The sequence below is a fragment of the Salvelinus fontinalis genome, chromosome 8 (genome assembly GCF_029448725.1).
Source record: "Salvelinus fontinalis isolate EN_2023a chromosome 8, ASM2944872v1, whole genome shotgun sequence".
Classification (NCBI taxonomy): Eukaryota; Metazoa; Chordata; class Actinopteri; order Salmoniformes; family Salmonidae; genus Salvelinus; species Salvelinus fontinalis.
The window spans coordinates 41,831,337-41,852,166 of NC_074672.1; the positions used below are offsets into that span (position 1 = coordinate 41,831,337).

Here is a 20,830-nt window from a genome sequence, read left to right on the forward strand (position 1 = left end):
GGCAGAACAGTTGAAACTGGAGCAGCAGCACGGCCAAGGAGTCATCATGTCAGGTCGTCCTGAGGCATGGTCCTAGGGCTCAGGTCCTGAGAGAGAGAGAGAGAGAAAGAGAGAATTAGAGAGAGCATACTTAAATTCACACAGGACACCGGATAAGACAGAAGTACTCCAGATATAACAAACTGACCCTAGCCGCCCCGACACTTAAACTAATGCAGCATAAATACTGGAGGCTGAGACAGGAGGGGTCAGGAGACACTGTGGCCCCATCTGATAATACCACCAGACTGGGCCAAACAGGAAGGATATAACCCCACCCACTTTGCCAAGCCACAGCCCCCACACCACTAGAGGGATATCTTCATCCACCAACCTACCATCCTGAGACCAGGCCGAGTATAGCCCACAAAGATCTCCGCCACGGCACAACCCAAGGGGGGGCGCCAACCTAGACAGGAAGATCACGTCAGTGACTCAACCCTCTCAAGTGACGCACCCCTCCTAGGGACGGCATGGAAGAGCACCAGTAAGCCAGTGACTCAGCCCTATAATAGGGTTAGAGGCAGAGAATCCCAGTGGAGAGAGGTGAACCGGCCAGGCAGAGACAGCAAGGGCGGTTCGTTGCTCCAGAGCCTTTCCGTTCACCTTTACACTCCTGGGCCAGACAACACTCAATCATAGGACCTACTGAAGAGATAAGTCTTCAATAAAGACTTAAATGTTGAGACCGAGTCTGCGTCTCTCACATGGGTAGGCAGACCGTTCCATAAAAATGGAGATCTATAGGAGAAAGCCCTGCCTCCAGCTGTTTGCTTAGAAATTCTAGGGACAATTCGGAGGCCTGCGCCTTGTGACCGTAGCGTACGTGTAGGTATGTACGGCAGGACCAACTTGGAAAGATAGGTAGGAGCAAGCCCATGTAACGCTTTGTAGGTTAACAGTTAAACCTTGAAATCAGCCCTTGCCTTAACAGGAAGGCAGTGTAGGGAGGCTAGCACTGGAGTAATATGATCACATTTTTTGGTTCTAGTCAGGATTCTAGCAGCTGTATTTAGCACTAACTGAAGTTTATTTAATGCTTTATCCGGGTAGTCGGAAAGTAAAGCATTGCAGTAGTCTAACCTAGAAGTAACAAAAGCATGGATTAATTTTTCTGCATCATTTTTGGACAGAACATTTCTGATTTTTGCAATGTTACGTAGATGGAAAAAAGCTGTCCTTGAAACAGTCTTGATATGTTCGTCAAAAGAGAGATCAGGGTCCAGAGTAATGCCGAGGTCCTTCACAGTTTTATTTGAGACGACTTTACAACCATCAAGATTAATTGTCAGATTCAACAGAAAATCTCTTTGTTTTTTAGGACCTAGAACAAGCATCTCTGTTTTGTCCGAGTTTAAAAGTAGAACGTTTTCAGCCATCCACTTCCTTATGTCTGAAACACAGGCTTCTAGCGAGGGCAATTTTGGGGCTTCACCATGTTTCATTGAAATGTACAGCTGTGTGTCATCCGCATAGCAGTGAAAGTTAACATTTTGTTTTCGAATGACATCCCCAAAGGTAAAATATATAGTGAACACAATAGTGGTCCTAAAACGGAACCTTGAGGAACACCGAAATGTACAGTTGATTTGTCAGAGGACAAACCATTCACAGAGACAAACTGATATCTTTCCGACAGATAAGATCTAAACCAGGCCAGAACTTGTCCGTGTAGACCAATTTGGGTTTCCAATCTCTCCAAAAGAATGTGGTGATCGATGGTATCAAAGGCAGCTCTAAGGTCTAGTAGCACGAAGACAGATGCAGAGCCTCGGTCTGACGCCATTAAAAGGTCATTTACCACCTTCACAGGTGCAGTCTCAGTGCTATGATGGGGTCTAAAACCAGACTGAAGCATTTCGTATACATTGTTTGTCTTCAGGAAGGCAGTGAGTTGCTGCGCAACAGCTTTTCAAAAAAAATTGAGAGGAATGGAAGATTCGATATAGGCCGATAGTTTTTTATATTTTCTGGGTCAAGGTTTGGCTTTTTCAAGAGAGGCTTTATTACTGCCACTTTTTGTGAGTTTGGTACACATCCGGTGGATAGAGAGCCGTTTATTATGTTCAACATAGGAGGGCCAAGCACATGAAGCAGCTCTTTAAGTAGTTTAGTTGGAATAGGGTCCAGTATGCAGCTTGAAGGTTTAGAGGCCATGATTATTTTCATCATTGTGTCAAGAGATATAGTACTAAAACACTTAAGTGTCTCTCTTGATCCTAGGTCCTGGCAGAGTTATGCAGACTCAGGACAGCTGAGCTTTGGAGGAATACGCAGATTTAAAGAGGAGTCTGTAAAATTGCTTTCTAATGATCATGATCTTTTTCTCAAAGAAGTTCATGAATTTATTACTGCTGAAGTGAAAGCCATCTTCACTTGGGGAATGCTGCTTTTTAGTTAGCTTTGCGACAGTATCAAAAATACATTTTGGATTGTTCTTATTTTCCTCAATTAAGTTGGAAAAATAGGATGATCGAGCAGCAGAGAGGGCTCTTCGATACTGCACGGTACTGTCTTTCCAAGCTAGTCAGAAGACTTCCAGTTGCTGTATATGGCCCAGGAGGCCTGTAAACAGTAGCTATAAAAAGGGATAGAGTAGGCTGCATAGATTTCATGACTAGAAGCTCAAAAGACGAAAACGTCGGGGTTTTTTTGTAAATTGAAATTTGCTATCGTAAATGTTAGCAACACCTCCGCCTAAGCGGGATGCATGGGGGATATGGTCACTAGTGTAACCAGGAGGTGAGGCCTCATTTAACACAGTAAATTCATCAGGCTTAAGCCATGTTTCAGTCAGGCCAATCACATCAAGATTATGATCAGTGATTAGTTAATTGACTATAACTGCCTTTGAAGTGAGGGATCTAACATTATGTAGCCCTATTTTGAGATGTGAGGTATCACGATCTCTTTCAATAATGGCAGGAATGGAGGAGGTCTTTATCCTAGTGAGATTGCTAAGGCAAACACTGCCATGTTTAGTTTTGCCCAACCTAGGTTGAGGCACAGACACAGTCTCAATGGGGATAGCTGAGCTGACAACACTGACTGTGCTAGTGGCAGACTCCACTACGTTGGCAGGCTGGCTAACAGCCTGCTGCCTGGCCTGCAATATTGTGGCGTGATTGACCAATTGAAGCTCACCATAGCTTCCAGACCCTACTGGATTGGCTGTTCATACCTAACACACTACCGAGAATGCTGTCGGCTTGCTAGCACCCACATGACGAGCAAAGCTAGCGTGGTTAGGCAAAGTATCGCTGTATATTCAATCATGGTCGTAAGGTTGCGTTTTACACAGGCAGTCTAATTCAGATATTTAGCAAAATTTTAGCATATCTGATACCGATCTGATCTTTTCCCTAATGTGTGAACAGCAAAAAATCAGATATGGATCACATGTAAAACTGAGTGTCGACAGTAATAAAAAAAAGGGATATAGAAAGAAAATCGGATTTACGTTCTTAAGGCGGCTGTGTAAACACAGCCTTCTGTCGTTCATACTGCAAGCAGAGACATGGAAATGCTATCCACGAGTTCATCTGACTCTGAGAAAAATGTCAATTAGAATACGGCTTAAAGGGATAGCTAAACCCAATTACAACATGACAAATTGGTTTCCTTAGCCTGTAAGCAATTTAACGTCAAAGTATGACAGCAATCCATGCTTTGGTTTAGTTTCCCTGGCACTGTTTCCACATGTTAACGTTTTAGCATTTGTGGTACAAATCCCATTCCAAGTCATGGGATCGATAGTAGCATTTTTCGCACATCATGTCCAAATCATCGTAAAGTATTTAACATTGATTGTGAAGCTCAACAAAGTCACTTGTAGATGATGTGGACATAATCTTGCAGTATCCCATGAACAACTACAGAAAACTGATTTATTTTTAAATGAATGTTAGTCTGTGTCACTGTGTTACGAGTGAAATTTATCTGACAGGTGGATCAGATTTGTTCCTCACTTCCCACTGTGTTTCTCTGTTTGACAGAGTGCTCTGCATCGGTCTGTTTACAGGAAGTCATGACATCTAAAGAGACAGTAATAGATGCCTGGGTCATTCCATGAAATAAAGTACATTTTGTAGTGCAAAATTGTAAAAAATTAAAATAAATAAAAAAGATTACATTCACCTAATTGTAACATGCTGCCATAAAGAGCACATGTTCAACTTAATAAAAAAAACAGTTTAATAAAATAAAAGACTATTTTAAGTGCCAATGAAGTGTCATTAAAGTAGCAGGGTTGAGGTTTTCATCTTAAATCAGCCATAAATCCCCTTGTGACAGGGGGAATGGAAGCTTGCTTAGCGAGTACCATTTCCTCCCAGTTCGGCCATATCTGCCCGCGAACTCAGGACCTCTGCCTTGCTAGCACACGTGACGCCCTCCTGAAGCACCTTACCAGTCCACGCCAAGCAAAAAGCTAGCTATTCGCTGGCATAAGTGGGAACACTTCAGGCTGAGGAGTAAGTTTCACACATCCCCATGGCGATACACAAGATTAACAAACAAAATGTAACTGTTAAAACACTTCTAGCCTAGCTATCTATGGGTAACAGGGTTGACGTGTTATGCTTGACACACTAAGTTTTCCACCGCAAAACACCAGAAAATGGCCAAAAAGACTAGAACCAGCTCAGCTGCTTTTACACTATGATTTGACTAGTAGATGTTCAATTTTTCTTTTGTAAAATATATTTTTTTAAAGGAATAATTTCACCATATTATAACAAGAGTTCAGTTCACATAACAGGTTTGACCTTAAAATCAGGGGCAGATGTAAATGAATCACATGATATAAATAATCATGTTCAGAAATGACTTTGTCAGAGCAAAAATAAAGCTTGGCCTTTACAATGATGGTGAAAACATGAAGACATTTTAGGGCTGAGGGATTTAAAATCTTCCAAGAAGTTGGAAATACTTGATGAGGGTCATGCTGATTCTTGACACTTTATTTATTTATTTTTATTCACATAAAAAAAAAATATATATATACATATGTAATTATTTTTCCATGTGGTCTATATTAAATGCCACTTAATTTAATATAAACAGGATTTTAAAATTCAATATTGGTGCACAATTTCCGTATTCTACTCGTGGAATGACCTGTGTGTGTGTGTGTGTGTGTGTGTGTGTGTGTGTGTGTGTGTGTGTGTGTGTGTGTGTGTGTGTGTGTGTGTGTGTGTGTGTGTGTGTGTGTGTGTGTGTGTGTGTGTATCTCGAAACTTTAGCAGTGTATTTTGTGTGAGTGCCTTAGTATGACTGTGGGTAGCATTGTATGTTCAGTGTTTTATGTCAAATAAAATAAAATCGAAATGTTATTGGTCACATACACATATTTAGCAGATGTTATTGGTCGCATACACATATTTAGCAGATGTTATTGTGGGTGTAGCGAAATGCTTGTGTTCCTAGCTCCAACAGTGCAGTAATATCTATGTATATGTCTATGTGTGTACGTGTGTGTGTGTGTGTGTGTGTGTGTGTGTGTGTGTGTGTGTGTGTGTGTGTGTGTGTGTGTGTGTGTGTGTGTGTGTGTGTGTGCACGTGCGTAAGTCTGATTACGATTGCCAGTCTATAACACACACTGATGGGCCTTGGGAACAGATAGTGTATATTTGCAAAGCCAACGAAACTCAAGATCTTGAAGGATTACCATGAGAGAAACCTGATCGGGCACGGAAAGCCAATGAAGTGGATCGGGAGATTAGTGGCTGACAAGGTCACTCCTTGTGATTGGTCTGTAAGAACAGCCAAAGAGCAAGCAGTGAGAGAAAGATAGAACACAAACACACAGACATGAAACTGATATCTACAGTTACATTTCAAATATCGAGATATATAACAGTCTTCAAAGTAGTTGTCGACTTCTATGTTCTTGTATAATTAGATGGGTTTGATATCCTTGTTGAGACCTCTGATCTGTCGGCGTTTGGCGATTCTCAATGAGGAGAAAAAGAGATGGTGGGATGGTTGATTTGATGGCACCATTGTGCGATGAGAGATCAGAACTTCATGTGCATGTCGTTTACAGATGTCACAAATCCAAGGCCGTGATTATAGTGAAGAGTGCAGACTGAGTGAAGACAGAAGATCCTTCGCCCTCATGTCCAGCCCATCCCACTTACAACACAAGGCTAGTGCATGTGTGTGTGTGTGTGTGTGTGTACATGCTTGTGTGTGTGTGTGTGTATGTGTGTGTGACAGACAGTGTCCATCTGCTGTTAGATGGTCAACTGAACACTTGCCATAATAAATGTCATTGAGACTGCTACTCTTGTCCTTTAGCTAAATATGGAGGGAGCTTAAGGAGAGGGGGGGAGTATGAGTGAGGTGGAGGTTTTGTGGCGTTGCAAAGTAAGCAGCAAGACGATTGGTTGATGCTAGTCCAGGCAAAGGGCTTCTTGCCCAATCCTGATCATATTCAGACAAAGGTTACCTAGATAAGGGGTACTTATTGGGTAGTCATAGTACTGTGTCTATCAACGGTGTATCAGAAAGACACTCTTTCCCTGGACTTCCACCTTTCTCTCTGTTGTCTGTTGCAGCGGAGACAGCCACCATGGTAAGAGTCTGTAGAGGGAGAAACCGAGAGCGAACGAAGATGAGAATCTTTAATGAACAGATGTTTTAGGATTGTTTCGCTCATTCTGCTTTTTTTTGACAGATGTCGGATTAAAAAAAAAAAAACGTTTTTCTGATATATTTTTTTCCATTGTGGGGAATAGAGTGGAATTGCTGAAGATGGATATTACTGATTGATTTGAAAATGGACTAGTCCTGCCTGTGATCAAACAACACACACACACACACACACACACACACACACACACCAGCTGGCCCAGCTGCGGAGTACAGCTAGACCAAACACAATTTACGTAAAGAGAGCTACTGATTTTACCGTTTAAGGCTCTAGTTTTGTTCTTGTAGCCCACGCACCAAGATCTCGCCTTTTTTTCAATTCGTTTATTTATTTATTTATTTTTCTATTTTCTTGTATGAGTGATATTAAGTTGCATGTACCATAGAGGAAACATCATGCGGTATAATATAATATGTACTTCAATTCACGTGGTAGTGTTTGCCGTTGTTAAGGTTTTTCCAAGGCCACCATGGTCACCAAAGGTTACTGAGACAGTGGTGCTGGCTAGACAGAACACGATGACAAAGTGATTGATAGTGACAAAGTGAGTGATTGACAGGTGGATGGCCAGCATATCTGTGTCTATGTGTCACAGTGTAGACATAGACACTAGTAATGACTCTGGCATAATCTTTTGACATGCCAGAGGGAGGCAGGATAATGAATGTGAGGGATTGGGTTGTGTGGGGGGGGGGGGGCTGCTCAGAGTACACGTTGTTAAAGAGGATGAATGAATCAGTGGAGGGGCAGAGTGGTGGGACATGACTGTGATTGACTATCAACTCTCCCTGGAGGTGTACTGAGTAGCTGGCATATTTTTTTTTGCTGTTGAACCCATATGGTTCAAGGAGCAAAGACAGACAGACAGTCCTATATTCCTTCATTACTTTTCTTGGAAATAATCTATATTGCTTTTCTTCTGCTTTTGAACAGTTATACGATATGTTCATTAATGACATGTAAAGGAAATAAATAATGTTGTTAGATTATTATTTTCTACCGTGAACCTGCACAAATATGTGCCGCACTGTTGGTTCTGTTTATGGATCATTTGTTCTAGACTGAAATGCTAAATGAAAATAAGGTGGTAAAAGTGGAAAGTTTGTGAACATTTAATATTTTGTTAAATTGTCATAATGTAGCTGGTCATTTAGCTTGATGTAGATGTGAGTGGGGTTGCTGCCAGTCAATGGTAGGTAGGTGGAGGTGATGACAGATATATGGGGGGAAATAAGTGCCACAGCGGTTTAAGGCACTGGATCTCAGTGCTAGAGGCGTCATTACAGACACCCTGGTTCGAATCCAGGCTGTATCACAACTGGCTGTGATTGGGAGTCCCATAGGGCGGCGCACAATTGGCCCAGTGTCGTCTGGGTTTGGCCGGTGTAGGCCGTCATTGTAAATAAGAATTTGTTCTTAACTGACTTGCCTAGTTAAATAAAGTATTTTTTATTAAAAATAAAATGTACTAAATGACCCATCCCATACAGTGTGATAGCAGCTGCCTGCAGCTATAGGGTGTCCAGACTGCAATCTGTTTTAAATTACTTCTCAAAAAACTCAAAAGTATTTACATTTTTAAAGTTTAAATTCAAATCACTTATTGAATTGACTCCAACTCTGCTCCACAATACTTGTATTAATCTTCTCAGAAAGGTTTATTTTAATATATATATAATTATATAACACCACGGGCACAGTGAACTAGTACATGAGAGAAAACATATATATGAATACAACTTCCCCTATCCTCCCCCTCTAGCCTACTGAAACACAGAGTGACGCCCGCTCCTTCCTGAGCGAGGATATGATTGCCGGTAAGCCACGTGTGTAATAAATAACCTATCCACATGTCTGCTTGTTCCTAACTTTATTGAGATACATGATTCACAACCATTCAGCTATTTGGGTCGTGTTTATGTAGTCATACTCCTAATGTCAACAAAATGTGTCACTTTAAAATGCTCTGATTGTACCAAGAGGACATTAAGGCCAACACGTGAGAATTTCTCTCTCAGTAAACACCAACTCTCCCCTCCAGAGTTCCAGGCTGCCTTCAACCTGTTCGACAGTGACGGTGGCGGTGACATCAGCACCAGGGAGTTGGGTCAGGTGATGAGGATGTTGGGCCAGAACCCGACCAGAGAGGAGTTGGCCCTGATCATCGAGGAGGTCGATGAGGATGGTAAAATAACTGACTGGGTCAAATGTCAGGAGATAATTCAAATGTCTAGCCAGGGTATTTCTACTATTATTCATACGTCCCATGTCCCTGCTTCATCTCATGTGCCCCTGGCTGTCTTCCCCTCCTCCCAACACCAGGTAGCGGCAGCATCGACTTCGAGGAGTTCTTGGTCATGATGGTGAGGCTCCTAAAGGAGGACCAGGCCGGAAAGTCCGAGGAAGAGTTATCAGAAGTCTTCCGTATTTTCGACAAGTACGTGGTCCCCTGAATCATAACTCCTGGAGTCTCCTCCTTATTGACATGACACAGAGGTTTCTCACCCGTGGTTCACCATAACCAACCAGGGATACCATACGTTATCTGGTGGATGGATAATCACAGGACCCAGCCTCGTTCGGAAGCTCTAATGACAAATACAGCAGCTGTGTGTTACATTATTCTAATGTATCTCAACTGATCTATCCTCTGCCCAATACAACAGAAATGGCGACGGTTTTATTGACCGTGAGGAGTTAAATGACATCTTGGCCGCCACTGGAGAGCCAGTCACAGAGGAGGAATGTATCGAGCTAATGACAGACGCAGACCTAAACAAAGACAACAGGCTTGATTTTGATGGTAAGACACGCACTCCCACACACACAGGCTTCATTTGCTGCAATGGAAGTATCATTCACATTCATGTGTTGTCCTAGCTGAACATTAACTTGTAGATGACTAATAGTCAATGGTAAACGATAGCATAGTAACTTTGACTAGTGATTGGTTTGGGAATAACAGGGGCAATTTGGGTGCACAGTCTGTGGGTAAATATAGACTGGAATGCACACACACACACACACACACAGTTGACTGTTTAAACTATGGTAATTTGTGTAGGCAAGTTTATTTTTTAAATTAATATTAATGACCACAAGTCTTGACTAAACTCAACTCCCGCTGTTCTGGGTTTCTCTACAACAAATATTCACAACAGAATACAACGTTGAGGTCTGGGATCACAGAAGTACCACATCCACATGCCATAAACATTCACATGAAAGGGCTCATATATAACATTGGTCCTCTGGTGACTGGACACATACAGGGTTATAGGGGGATACTATATATTGTGCTTGGGGTAAAAAGTTGTGGTTTGATGATACAGTAAGGTATTTTCCTATCACACAGAGAGAGAGAGAGAGAGGTGGATCGGGATAAAAGTATTCTCAGTAGTAGTTGGTGGGAGAGAATCCAATGAACCCCTTGTTTTCTGTGTTCCAGAATTTCTGAAAATGATGGAGAATGTACAGTAACAAGACCAACATTCCTTTGTGACCCTTTCCATTTGTCACGTCTCCTGCTTGAAGAAAAGAGCAACTGTTTCTGAATGGAAAATCAAATACTAAATTGAAGCCACATTTTCTTTTTGAGTCTTCCCAACTACTTACAGTAAAGAGTCTACCCAAAAACACTTCAAATCAAATCAAACTTTATTGGTTACGTACACAGATTTGCAGATGTTATTGCAGGTGCAATGAAAGGCTTATGTTAATATCAGTAATATCTAGCAATACAATAAAAAAATACAGACTATACAAAAAATACAAAAAAAACTATTAAAATTGAGAAATATCAAAAAAGGTCAAAGTCCAGAATATATACTGAACAAAAATATAAACACAACATGTGAAGTGTTGGTCCCATGTTTCATGAGCTGAAATAAAATATCCCAGAGATTTTCCATACGCACAAAAAGCTTAATTTCTCTCAAATTTTGTGCATAAATCTGTTTACATCCTTGTTAGTGAGCATTTCTCCTCTACCAAGATAATCCATCCACCTGACAGGTGTGGCATATCAAGAAGCTGATTAAAGAGCATGATCATTACACAGGGCTGCAGGTAGCGTAGTGGTTAGAGCGTTGGGCCAGTAACTGAAAGGTTGCTGGATCGAATCCCCGAGCTGACAAGGTAAAAATATGTTGGTTTTCCCCTGAACAAGGCAGTTAACCCACTGTTCCTAGGCCAACATTGAAAATTAGAATTTGTTCTTAACTGACTTGCATAGTTAAATAAACACAGCTGCACCTTGTGCTGGGGACAATAAAAGGCCACTCTAAAATGGATTTTGTCACACAATGCCTGTATTTGTCACAAGTTTTGAGGGAGTGTGCAATTGGCATGCTGACTGCAGGAATGTCCACCAGAGCTGTTGCCAGAGAATTTAATGTTAATTTCTCTACCATAAGCCCAGGACCTCCACATCCGGCTTCTTCACCTGTGGCATCGTCTGAGACCGGACAGCTGAGGAAACTGAGTAGTATTTAGGTCTATAAGAAAACCCTTTTGTGGGGGAAAACTCATTCTGATTGGCTGGGCCTGGTTCCCCTAGTGGGTGGGCCAGGCTCCCAAGTGGGTGGGCCTACGCCCTTCCAAGCCCATCCATGGCAGCGCCCCTGCCCAATCATATACATAGGGTATAGATATATATATATATAGATAAAGTAAGGAGTCTGCCCAAAACAACTACAGTAATGATTCTACCCCAAAACACGACAATAATGATTCTACCCCAAAACACTACAGTAAAGTTAAAATAGGGTTTGAGAAAAGACAATAACTGAAGGTTATTTACCCCCTCCTCGATGCTGCCAATCTCAGTCATGTTAACTCCGTGGCTATAAATAGACGTCCAACCCTTTTAAGACGAAGGGTCTTTCCGCTCCCCGCAACCTAACACTTCCCACCCAGCTGTCTCTTTACACCTGCTCCCTCTCAAGAAATGCTACACCCCTCTGGCCCCTCTCTGTGTCTCTCCCCTCGCCCCTCTCCTCTCTGCGTCTCGCCCCTCTCCTCTCTGCATCACTCCCCTCGCCCCTCTCCTCTCTGCGTCACTCCCCTCGCCCCTCTCCTCTCTGTGTCACTCTTCTCTGCGTCTCGCCCCTCTCCTCTTTGCGTCTCTTCCCTCTTTGTCTTGCCCCTCTCCTTTCCGTGTCTCGCCCCTGGCTCCTCTCTTCTCTGTGTCTCGCCCCTGGCTCCTCTCCTTTCCGTGTCTCGCCCCTGGCTCCTCTCTTCTCTGCGTCTCGCCCCTCTCTTCTCTGCGTCTCGCCCCTGGCGCCTTTGCGTCTCTTCCCTCTTTGTCTCGCCCCTCCTTTCCGTGTCTCGCCCTTGGCTCCTCTCCTCTCTGTGTCACTCCCCTCGCTCCTCTCTTCTCTGCGTCTCGCCCCTCTCTTCTCTGCGTCTCGCCCCTGGCGCCTTTGCGTCTCTTCCCTCTTTGTCTCGCCCCTCCTTTCCGTGTCTCGCCCTTGGCTCCTCTCCTCTCTGTGTCTCTCCTCCCTTGCAGTCTCAACCCTGTACAGAGTACTTTCAAAATAAATCTGCTTTCATCTTTAACATATGTTTCCATCTCCTTGTTGTCATGTTGATCCAGTAGACTGGATCATTGTCTGCTCCTTCTGTATCACTCCACTCTACCGTTTCTCTCATAATGCAACACTATCAGCCCTTCCCTATTGAAACAGAATGCTCCAGTACCACTACCCCTCCCCCCCACCACAGCTACTACTACCCCCGTCCCTTGCCACTCTCCCCCACCCTGACTTATGACTGCAACATCTCAGGTATCCTAGCCCCCACCTGCCTTCCCTTGCCACTCTTCCCCACCCTGACTTATGACTGCAATATCTCAGGTATCCTAGCCCTCCCTCACCCCGTATATTCCACGTTCTCCTCCCCTCTCCTATTCCCATATAATAACTATTCCCACTAGTCAGTGTCCTTGGTTTCTGAAAACACCTTTGTTCCAAAGTCCACAGAAAAAAAACGGTCATCCTGATTGGCTCTGCCTAATCCTTCTGAGGTCCTTTGTTGTAGTTTTTCGTGTGATGAATCCTGAAAGATTCATGAAAATGGATGAAAAGAGAAATAGGCATACAACATTAGGTTTAAGGAGCATTCAAAGTCCAAAATAGTTAATTAAAATAAAAAGACAGTACAGATGAAGAAAACTTTCAGAAGCTTCTAATTGAGTAGCTAATGCAACTTGCAAAATCAAAGATCTTTTCATCACTTGAGAGATGTCATCCATGATGATCAAAGAAGAGATTGCAGCAGTTAACAGTGACAAGAATGCTCTGGCACTGCTCTGTCTCCACGAAGAGGTTACAAATACCATATCAGTATTGTAAGATACCATCCCCAAGGGCTCTGACACCGCTGCCGGATGCAACAGCGTATCTTGAAGATGTCTGGAATAAGAACCTAGAGGTTTGTAATGTGTAGTAGCAGCACCCCACCAAATCCTTATTTTGTTGGATATCCTCTGCTCCCTGAGTATATAGCCATTAAACCCCCCCCCCCCCCTCGCCACCACCACTAACAACATCCCACCCCCTTCTTTCCCATAATACCCCAGTATCCCACCGCTCCTCCTCCCTCTAAGACATCAGGCCTTATTATCTCTGCTCAGGAAACCACCACCATACAAGGAGAGTCAAATATTGAGTGGTTGGCCTGCTTATTGGATACGATACTGTGATTAAGGGCGTGCTCTGTCTCGGTCCTGTCCCCATACAACCATAAATCGTCTGCTATTCAGTGCATAGCACTGCCAGCTTCCAGCTTCTGCAGCCCTTTTCCACAGGGTAGGGTTTCACGCCCAGAAGGAAACGACATCCCACAGTCACAAACCACTCTGGGCCCACCCTTTATCAGCAATGCAGAGGCCTACCTTGGTTTAAAGTATGGTAACAGCAATCACCATATTTGCTTGAAATCACAAGTGCATGCTTGGACATAAACTACACCTTGTTTCAGAATGTAATAATTTCAGAGATTGCTTAAAAGGGCTGGCTTCATTCCCATCTGGAAATCTGTCACACAAAAAAAAATACTTTGAGAGTGGGTCTGGAGAGGGAATTTGTTTAGGTTGATGAGCAAAAACTTTGTGTCTGACGGGTAATAGATAGGCATGCTGTTACATTCAGGCACCTCAAACCTGCTGCACTTACAACAGGGGTGTCAAACTCATTGCCTGGGGGGCCTAGTCTCTGCTGCTTTTTGTTTTTTCCTTTCAATTAAGACCTAGACAACCAGGTGAAGGGAATTATTTAATCATTAGTGACCTTAATTCATCAATCAATTACAAGGGAAGAGCGAAAACCAGCAAACACTCAGCCTTTTGTGGAATCAGTTTGACACTTGACTTACAATCAAAAGAAACAACTGGTAAATGCATACTAATAAAAAGTCTTACTTCAATGCCCAGAAATGTTGTGTGCCTTTCAATGGTGACATGTACCTGAAAACTTCCTAATAGCTAAGTTTACCCCATCAATTAAATGTTTGCAGGTTCAAGACCACCACTCTCCACTTTTATTGACTGGCGGGGGACCTCAGAACCCTAAGAAGTTCAAGATTCTAAATCTGGAGTCCTGTGAGCATCAGTGGGCGTGTCTTAGGTGACCGGTTTAAAGTGTGTCTAAACTCACTTGACGTCTAGTCTTTCTGTTGAGGTGCACGCGGATTGACCACTCCTTTGGGCTTTATTTCCGTGGATATTTAGGGGAAAGCTAACTCGCAACCATGGTAAGAAGAATGACTTGAACAAACGCAACCAATTACACGAATAAAAGCATGATAAATAGCGAGTTTGTATAGGTTAAATGTGCAATGTTAAATTTGGATGGGCAATTAATGGGAAATTAGGGCAATTAAGATTAAATTAGCCTAATTTTGAAATGATTTATTTGAGAATAATTTCAACAATGTATTGTCTCAATATAAAGAGTGAGGTATAAAACATCCGATTGAAATAGTACAGTAATTAGCTTAGCTCATTATTCCTCAATCATCTTGATAATAACAATCACTAAATTGCTTAACCAAAAATATATAGTGTAATAACCCTGGGTTTATAAGCGCGGAAATCGATTCTGCCGCTTGAGCATGCTTTTGCAGCAGTCGATAGCGCGCCGGACCTCGGCCTAGAAGGTCGAGGGTTCGAGACCTGTTCCCTCCCTGCCTGTTTCATTACATTGGTGTCAGACCCAGGGTCGTTACAACATATATATATATATATATATAAAGTTTACAGTGTATATATATCTAAGTTTATAGTGTGTGTATATATAAAGTAGATATCTATATCTGGAACATGAAAGTTGTGGGGGCGCAGGGTAGACATGGGTACTTGTCAGGCACACAACCTAAAAGGGAGTCCTACAGCAAGGCTGCGGATTGTGCTTCTGCGACAAATTCCATCGGATTGTATATCAGTATGGCCATATACGGGGGTAATGTGTTGAGCCTTAAATAGCATGGCACATTGTCACTTGGCCTAAGAGTTGTCAGTAGGCCTAACCTACCCTTTTTGGGCAGGGCACGTGTGACTGTCAATATAAGCACACGAATGCTAATAGCCAATAACTGTTGCCCCAAAAAATATATCTAAATGTTGTCTTGGAGAGATGGTCACTATAATGACTTGACACATGTGGCGCTGTTTTTCCTCTAGACTGACGCGCAACAGGAGGCCCGCTCATACTTGAGCGAGGAGATGCTTAACGGTGAGTAGGCCCATAGCAAACCCATGTTGCCGTTAATTCATGCCAGGTCTAATAAATATAATGTTTCCCGATACTTATGACCTAATCATTCCAGAGTTCAAGGCTGCCTTTGACATGTTTGACACCGACGGTGGCGGTGATATCAGCACCAAGGAATTGGGTCAGGTCATGAGGATGTTGGGCCAGAATCCGACAAGAGAGGAGTTGGATGAAATCATTGAGGAGGTCGATGAGGATGGTGAGAAACTGCTGAATCTAAAATAGACTAATGTTAGCCTACATGAATGTGTGTGTGTATATATAAACCTAAATGGGACGCTTATATTTTGGAGCGTAATTGGTCTACTTTTGGGTAACCAATGCCCGTGTTGTGCTCAGGTGACCAGTGTTTCATAAGCACCTGTTTACATTGTCTATAGTTGTTTTATTCGAGTGTGATGCGTAATCTGGCCATTCACCTCAGGTAGCGGAACCATCGACTTCGAGGAGTTCTTGGTCATGATGGTGAGGCTCCTAAAGGAGGACCAGGCCGGAAAGTCAGAGGGAGAGTTAGCGGAATGTTTCCGTGTGTTCGACAAGTACGTTACAGGCTTGGGGAAAAGGGGTTACCGTTTACATGTGTGCAATTACAGTCAGCTTTCAAATGATGTCGAAAGGCTGTTAAACTCCTTCCAATGTGTTACTTGTGCAGGAATGCCGACGGCTACATCGACAGAGAAGAGTTCGCCATCATCATCCGCAGCTCTGGCGAACAAATCTCAGAGGAGGAAATTGATGAGCTGCTGAAGGATGGAGACAAGAACGCTGATGGCATGCTGGACTTTGACGGTATGACACAGGAACGATGCCTTAGATAATAATAATTGTGGTGCTGATTGGCCAATATATTGACCTGCATTTTCATAATAGATACTGACCGGACTTTTTAATTGACCCTGAAATACATTTAAATGTTTTGTTCATAATGGATTATTTTTCAGAATTCCTCAAGATGATGGAAAATGTGCAGTAAAACAGAGACTCATGGACATTCCCCCTTCCTTTGACCCCTGCTGACCTATTCTGATCCTCTATTGACCCACACCAATCCTTCCTATCTGGTCCATTGCCTCCGTCCATCCACCTCGAAACAACTAGACCTGTTCGACAGGCATCTGGTGGAGGTTACCAGAGCTTTTGAGCCCTTCCTGCTTGTGATTATGACGCCAAGCTGCTGCTGTTCCCCAAATCAGGTGGACAAGGCCGGGATGTGAAATTAACTGCAACTCCACAGAATGGCTCAGTGCATTATAGGCATTCAGCACAATAGCCTGAAGCTGGAAGCTTAGTCAGGATGTAGTCTAATGGACAGCTTGTGATCGCTGGCATAGACCAATGTCAACAGTTATCACATCACTGTTATAACAAATTGTTTGAAAGGAGAAATAAATAAAACACATGCACACTGGAAGTTGGTCTGTAGGCTATTATTGAGGAATAAATGTTTTTCATTTACTTTGATTCATACATCCACCGTGTCTTTGATTCTGTTGTTACTGTTTTTGGACCAAAATAACAAGCCAGATTAGAAAGCAGTAAAGCTAGGCCTACTTACTCATTGCAAAACACAAATAAATATATAAAATCAGTGGGAAATCCTGTCAAGTTTTTAAAATGTTGATTATGCAAACTAAGTAGCCAAAGGAGTCCCTATTAAAATGTGGTACTGATACAGTGGGTTAAGGCTGGGTTTCATAAAGTTGGTCCTGCCTCCCAGGGGTGCACCTTTTAGATTTTTTGCCCTAGCACTACACAGCTGATTCAAATAATCAAAGCTTGATGAGTTGGTTATTTGAATCAGCTCTGTAGTCCACCCAGGGAGGGCTCCAGGACAGAGTTTGGGAAACCCCGGGTTAAGAGACAAAGGGTAAACTCAGTCCTGCAGGTTTATTGCATGCACAATTTAGGCCCATGTGCATTCATTTGCAAACATTTAACGGAACAGGCCAAATAGTTTATTCAGCGATAACATTAAAAAGGTGTAGGAGCAAGTTAAATAGTTCCGGAACAAAAACCCATCCATTGATTCATATACAAAGTCCACATTGACCTCCCTGCTGGGCTAGGCCCATGTCCTGAAATATCTCAGTAAAGGATGGAAGAACGTGTCAAAAGGTGTGAGTTACTGTATTCATTTCACAATGTCTATCCTTAGTGATGATTGATACTGCAAAACAATATCCTTCAGCAGACATTGAGACTTTAATGAGAACTTTCTAGTATAAATTAGGGTAAAGTGCCTTGCTCAAGAGCACAGACCATTTTCCCCCAGTGTCAGCTCGGGTATTCGAAACAGCAAAACGCTCGGCTACTTGCCATATTCGTCTATGCTATTAGATTGAGAAATTATTTGTGAACAAATGTGCAATCCACTTACCCAACTGAAAGGCAGCAACATAGCATCTAGTCTGCCAGAAAGCCACACTGATTATGATAAAGATAGACATTGGCATTTGACATGAGCACAAACATATCTGAAGTCAAGTGGATGGTCAATTAACATTCTATGGCCACATCTGCTACAAATTAAACGTTAGATCCTTATAAAAACATGTCAAATAATCATAGCAGAATAAACAGTATGGACAATGCGAAAGAAAATAAAAATCGTGTTGAAGCCCATATCCCTCTACAACCACACGACCTAAGAACCATAGTTTGCTTCATCAAAGGCCTTGCGGGCTCTCTTCAACTCCTCGTTCATCGTCAAGAGGTCCTTCACTCTGGCAAACTTCCTTGGATCTTTCCGGATGAGGAAAACAATGTCTTCCACCTGGACACGGCCCTGGCGTCCGATGGACATGGCTTTGTGCGTCATCTCCGTGACGAACTCAATCACAAGGTCCTCCAGAATGTCCACTGACTCGGTGTAGGGATTCTGGTCGTCCCCAAACCCATACATCATACACCGAAGCTCTTTAGAAAACAACCGTTTTCGCTTGCCGTGGCTCCCATCGGTTCCACCCGCCCCGTCATCCAAATCCTCGTCAAAAACTGTTTCGTCTTCCTCCTCCGCCATTCTACCAGCGCCAAACGGTGTACTGGAGCTAGCAATTGTAGCTAGCGTTAGCTAACTAGCTAATTAATAACGTGGCTAACTTAGCTGGCTAGTTACAAATCCCAGTGTTCAAATGTGTTTCGCAAACGTTGCAGGAAGATACAATTGGAATCCTGAAACGGTTTGTGTCGAGGTGTTTATATTTTGTTTAGCTTATTATCAATGATAAAAACCTAGGAGCACAACAACAGCCAACACCGAATTAACGACTTCTTCTTCGCTGTTGTTGCCACCGGAAGTACTTAATACAATTGACTAGGCGTTATTTTGCTTGGAAATATAAAAATACTGCCACCTAGCTGCAGTGAGTGGGGCTCAAATCAAATGTTATTTGTCACATGCGCCGAATACAACAAGAGTAGACCTTACAGTGAAATGCTTACTTACAAGCCCTTAACAATGCAGTTTTAAGAAAAATAAGTGTAAAGTTAAAAATAAAAACATAATTAAAGAGCAGCAGTAAAATAACAGCAGCGAGGCTATATACAGGGGGTACCGGTATAGAGTCAATCAATGTGCAGGGGCACCGGTTAGTCGAGGTAAATGAGGTAATATGTACATGTAGGTAGAGTTAAAGTGACTATTTATAGATAATAAACAGAGAGTAGCAGCAGTGTAAAAGGGGGGGGGGGGGAGACAATGCAAATAGTCTGGGTAGCCATTTGATTAGCTGTTCAGGAGTCTTGTGGCTTGGGGGTAGAAGCTGTTAAGAAGCCTTTTGGATCTAGACTTGGTGCGCCGGAACCGCTTGCCGTGCGGTAGCAGAGAGAACAGTCTATGACAAGGGTGGCTGGAGTCTTTTTGACAATTTTTAGGACCTTCCTCTGACACCGCCTGGTATAGAGGTCCTGGATGGCAGGAAGCTTGGCCCCAGTGATGTACTGGGCCATACTCACTACCATCTGTAGTGCCTTGCAGTCGGAGGCCGAGCAGTTGCCATAACAGGCGGTGATGCAACCAGTCGGGATGCTCTCTATGGTGCAGCTGTATAACTTTGAGGATCTGAGGACCCATGCCACACCTTTTCAGTCTCCTGAAGGGGAATAGGCTTTGTGACTGGTTGGTGTGTTGGACCATGCTAGTTTGTTGGTGATGTGGACACCAAGGAACTTGAAGCTCTCAACCTGCTCCTCTACAGCCCCGTCGATGAGAATGGGGGCACGCTCGGTCCTCCTTGTCCCGTAGTCCACAATCATCTCCTTTGTCTTGATCACATTGAAGGAGAGGTTGTGCTCTGCCATAATTGAATGGGGTGCACTTGATTCAAGTCATCCTGGACCGGGTAGGGAGAGTGATCCATCCATCTCTCGCACTGTGATTCTTTACATTGGACCAAGATCCAGAAATCCAACATGCACCAGCGGCTTAGGAGAGCAAAATCAAGTGCATCGGTGAATTTGCTTGCACACATATCCAGATGATGCTGAGTATCATTTTGTCTTTCGGATGGGACGTTAAACGGGTGTCCTGACTCTCTGAGGTCATTAAAGATCCCATGGCACTTATCATAAGAGTAGGGGTGTTAACCCCGGTGTCCTGGCTAAATTCCCAATCTGACCCTCAAACCATCATGGTCACCTAATAATCCCCAGTTTACAATTGGCTCATTCATCCCCCTCCTCCCCCCTGTAACTATTCCCCAGGTCGTTGCTGCAAATGAGAACGTGTTCTCAGTCAACTTACCTGGTAAAATAACGGTAAAAAAAAATAATAATAATAATAATAATAATAAATAAATAAATAAAAATAAAAAATATCATTTTGTGTAATGATGCTGTCGTGTGATCAATGCGTCAGTTCACATACGGCGAGCGGATGGTTTGTACTGCAAAGTGAGGTTTTCTGAAAGCTTCAGGGCTTTCACCCAATTGTCCCAGAAAACGGTGCATTACATTTACATTTAAGTCATTTAGCAGACGCTCTTATCCAGAGCGACTTACAAATTGGTGCATTCACCTTATGACCTTATCACCTTATGACATCCGCATTACACGGAGCTCCATTATCTGTTCACAATGCACATGAGTGATATCTGCTGGTCAGCAATAAATAGCAGCGTGTGATTATCAGATTGACGTTTTTTTCCACCACTGTTTTCATCAAAACTCCGTGGCGCAGCGTTGAGTCGTTGCTTTATTTAGGATGCTTAAGACAGAAGCTTATATTATACAAAAGAAAACTAATTATTTGAACAACAACGCAGAAAGTGTGGTTTCACACAACAACAAAAAAAATATAAATAGTGTGCCTTCAAAGGGATTGGATGTTGCCTCACACATACCTACTTATTAAAAAAGTTTATTTTAA

General features: G+C 42.9%; 3 protein-coding genes across 3 annotated transcripts; 2 read left to right on the forward strand and 1 right to left on the reverse strand.

Moving 5' to 3' along the window:
* The first annotated feature begins 6,486 nt into the window (after window positions 1-6,486).
* LOC129861262 (troponin C, skeletal muscle-like) lies at window positions 6,487-12,253 on the forward strand. Its single transcript, XM_055932523.1, has 6 exons — window positions 6,487-6,616; window positions 8,457-8,511; window positions 8,736-8,879; window positions 9,017-9,131; window positions 9,361-9,497; window positions 10,143-12,253. The coding sequence occupies exons 1-6, from the start codon at window positions 6,614-6,616 to the stop codon at window positions 10,172-10,174; spliced, it is 486 nt and encodes a 161-aa protein (XP_055788498.1). The 5' UTR covers window positions 6,487-6,613; the 3' UTR covers window positions 10,175-12,253.
* A 2,084-nt stretch (window positions 12,254-14,337) lies between these two features.
* LOC129861263 (troponin C, skeletal muscle-like) lies at window positions 14,338-16,876 on the forward strand. The gene is made up of 6 exons (XM_055932525.1): window positions 14,338-14,446; window positions 15,375-15,426; window positions 15,521-15,664; window positions 15,890-16,004; window positions 16,118-16,254; window positions 16,407-16,876. Exons 1-6 carry the CDS (start codon window positions 14,444-14,446, stop codon window positions 16,436-16,438), a joined length of 483 nt encoding a protein of 160 aa, XP_055788500.1. The 5' UTR covers window positions 14,338-14,443; the 3' UTR covers window positions 16,439-16,876.
* Window positions 16,877-17,397: 521 nt separating this feature from the next.
* Window positions 17,398-18,756, reverse strand: LOC129861264 (transcription initiation factor TFIID subunit 13-like). Its single transcript, XM_055932526.1, has one exon. The coding sequence runs from the start codon at window positions 18,482-18,484 to the stop codon at window positions 18,110-18,112; it is 375 nt and encodes a 124-aa protein (XP_055788501.1). The 5' UTR covers window positions 18,485-18,756; the 3' UTR covers window positions 17,398-18,109.
* Between the last annotated feature and the right edge of the window lie 2,074 nt (window positions 18,757-20,830).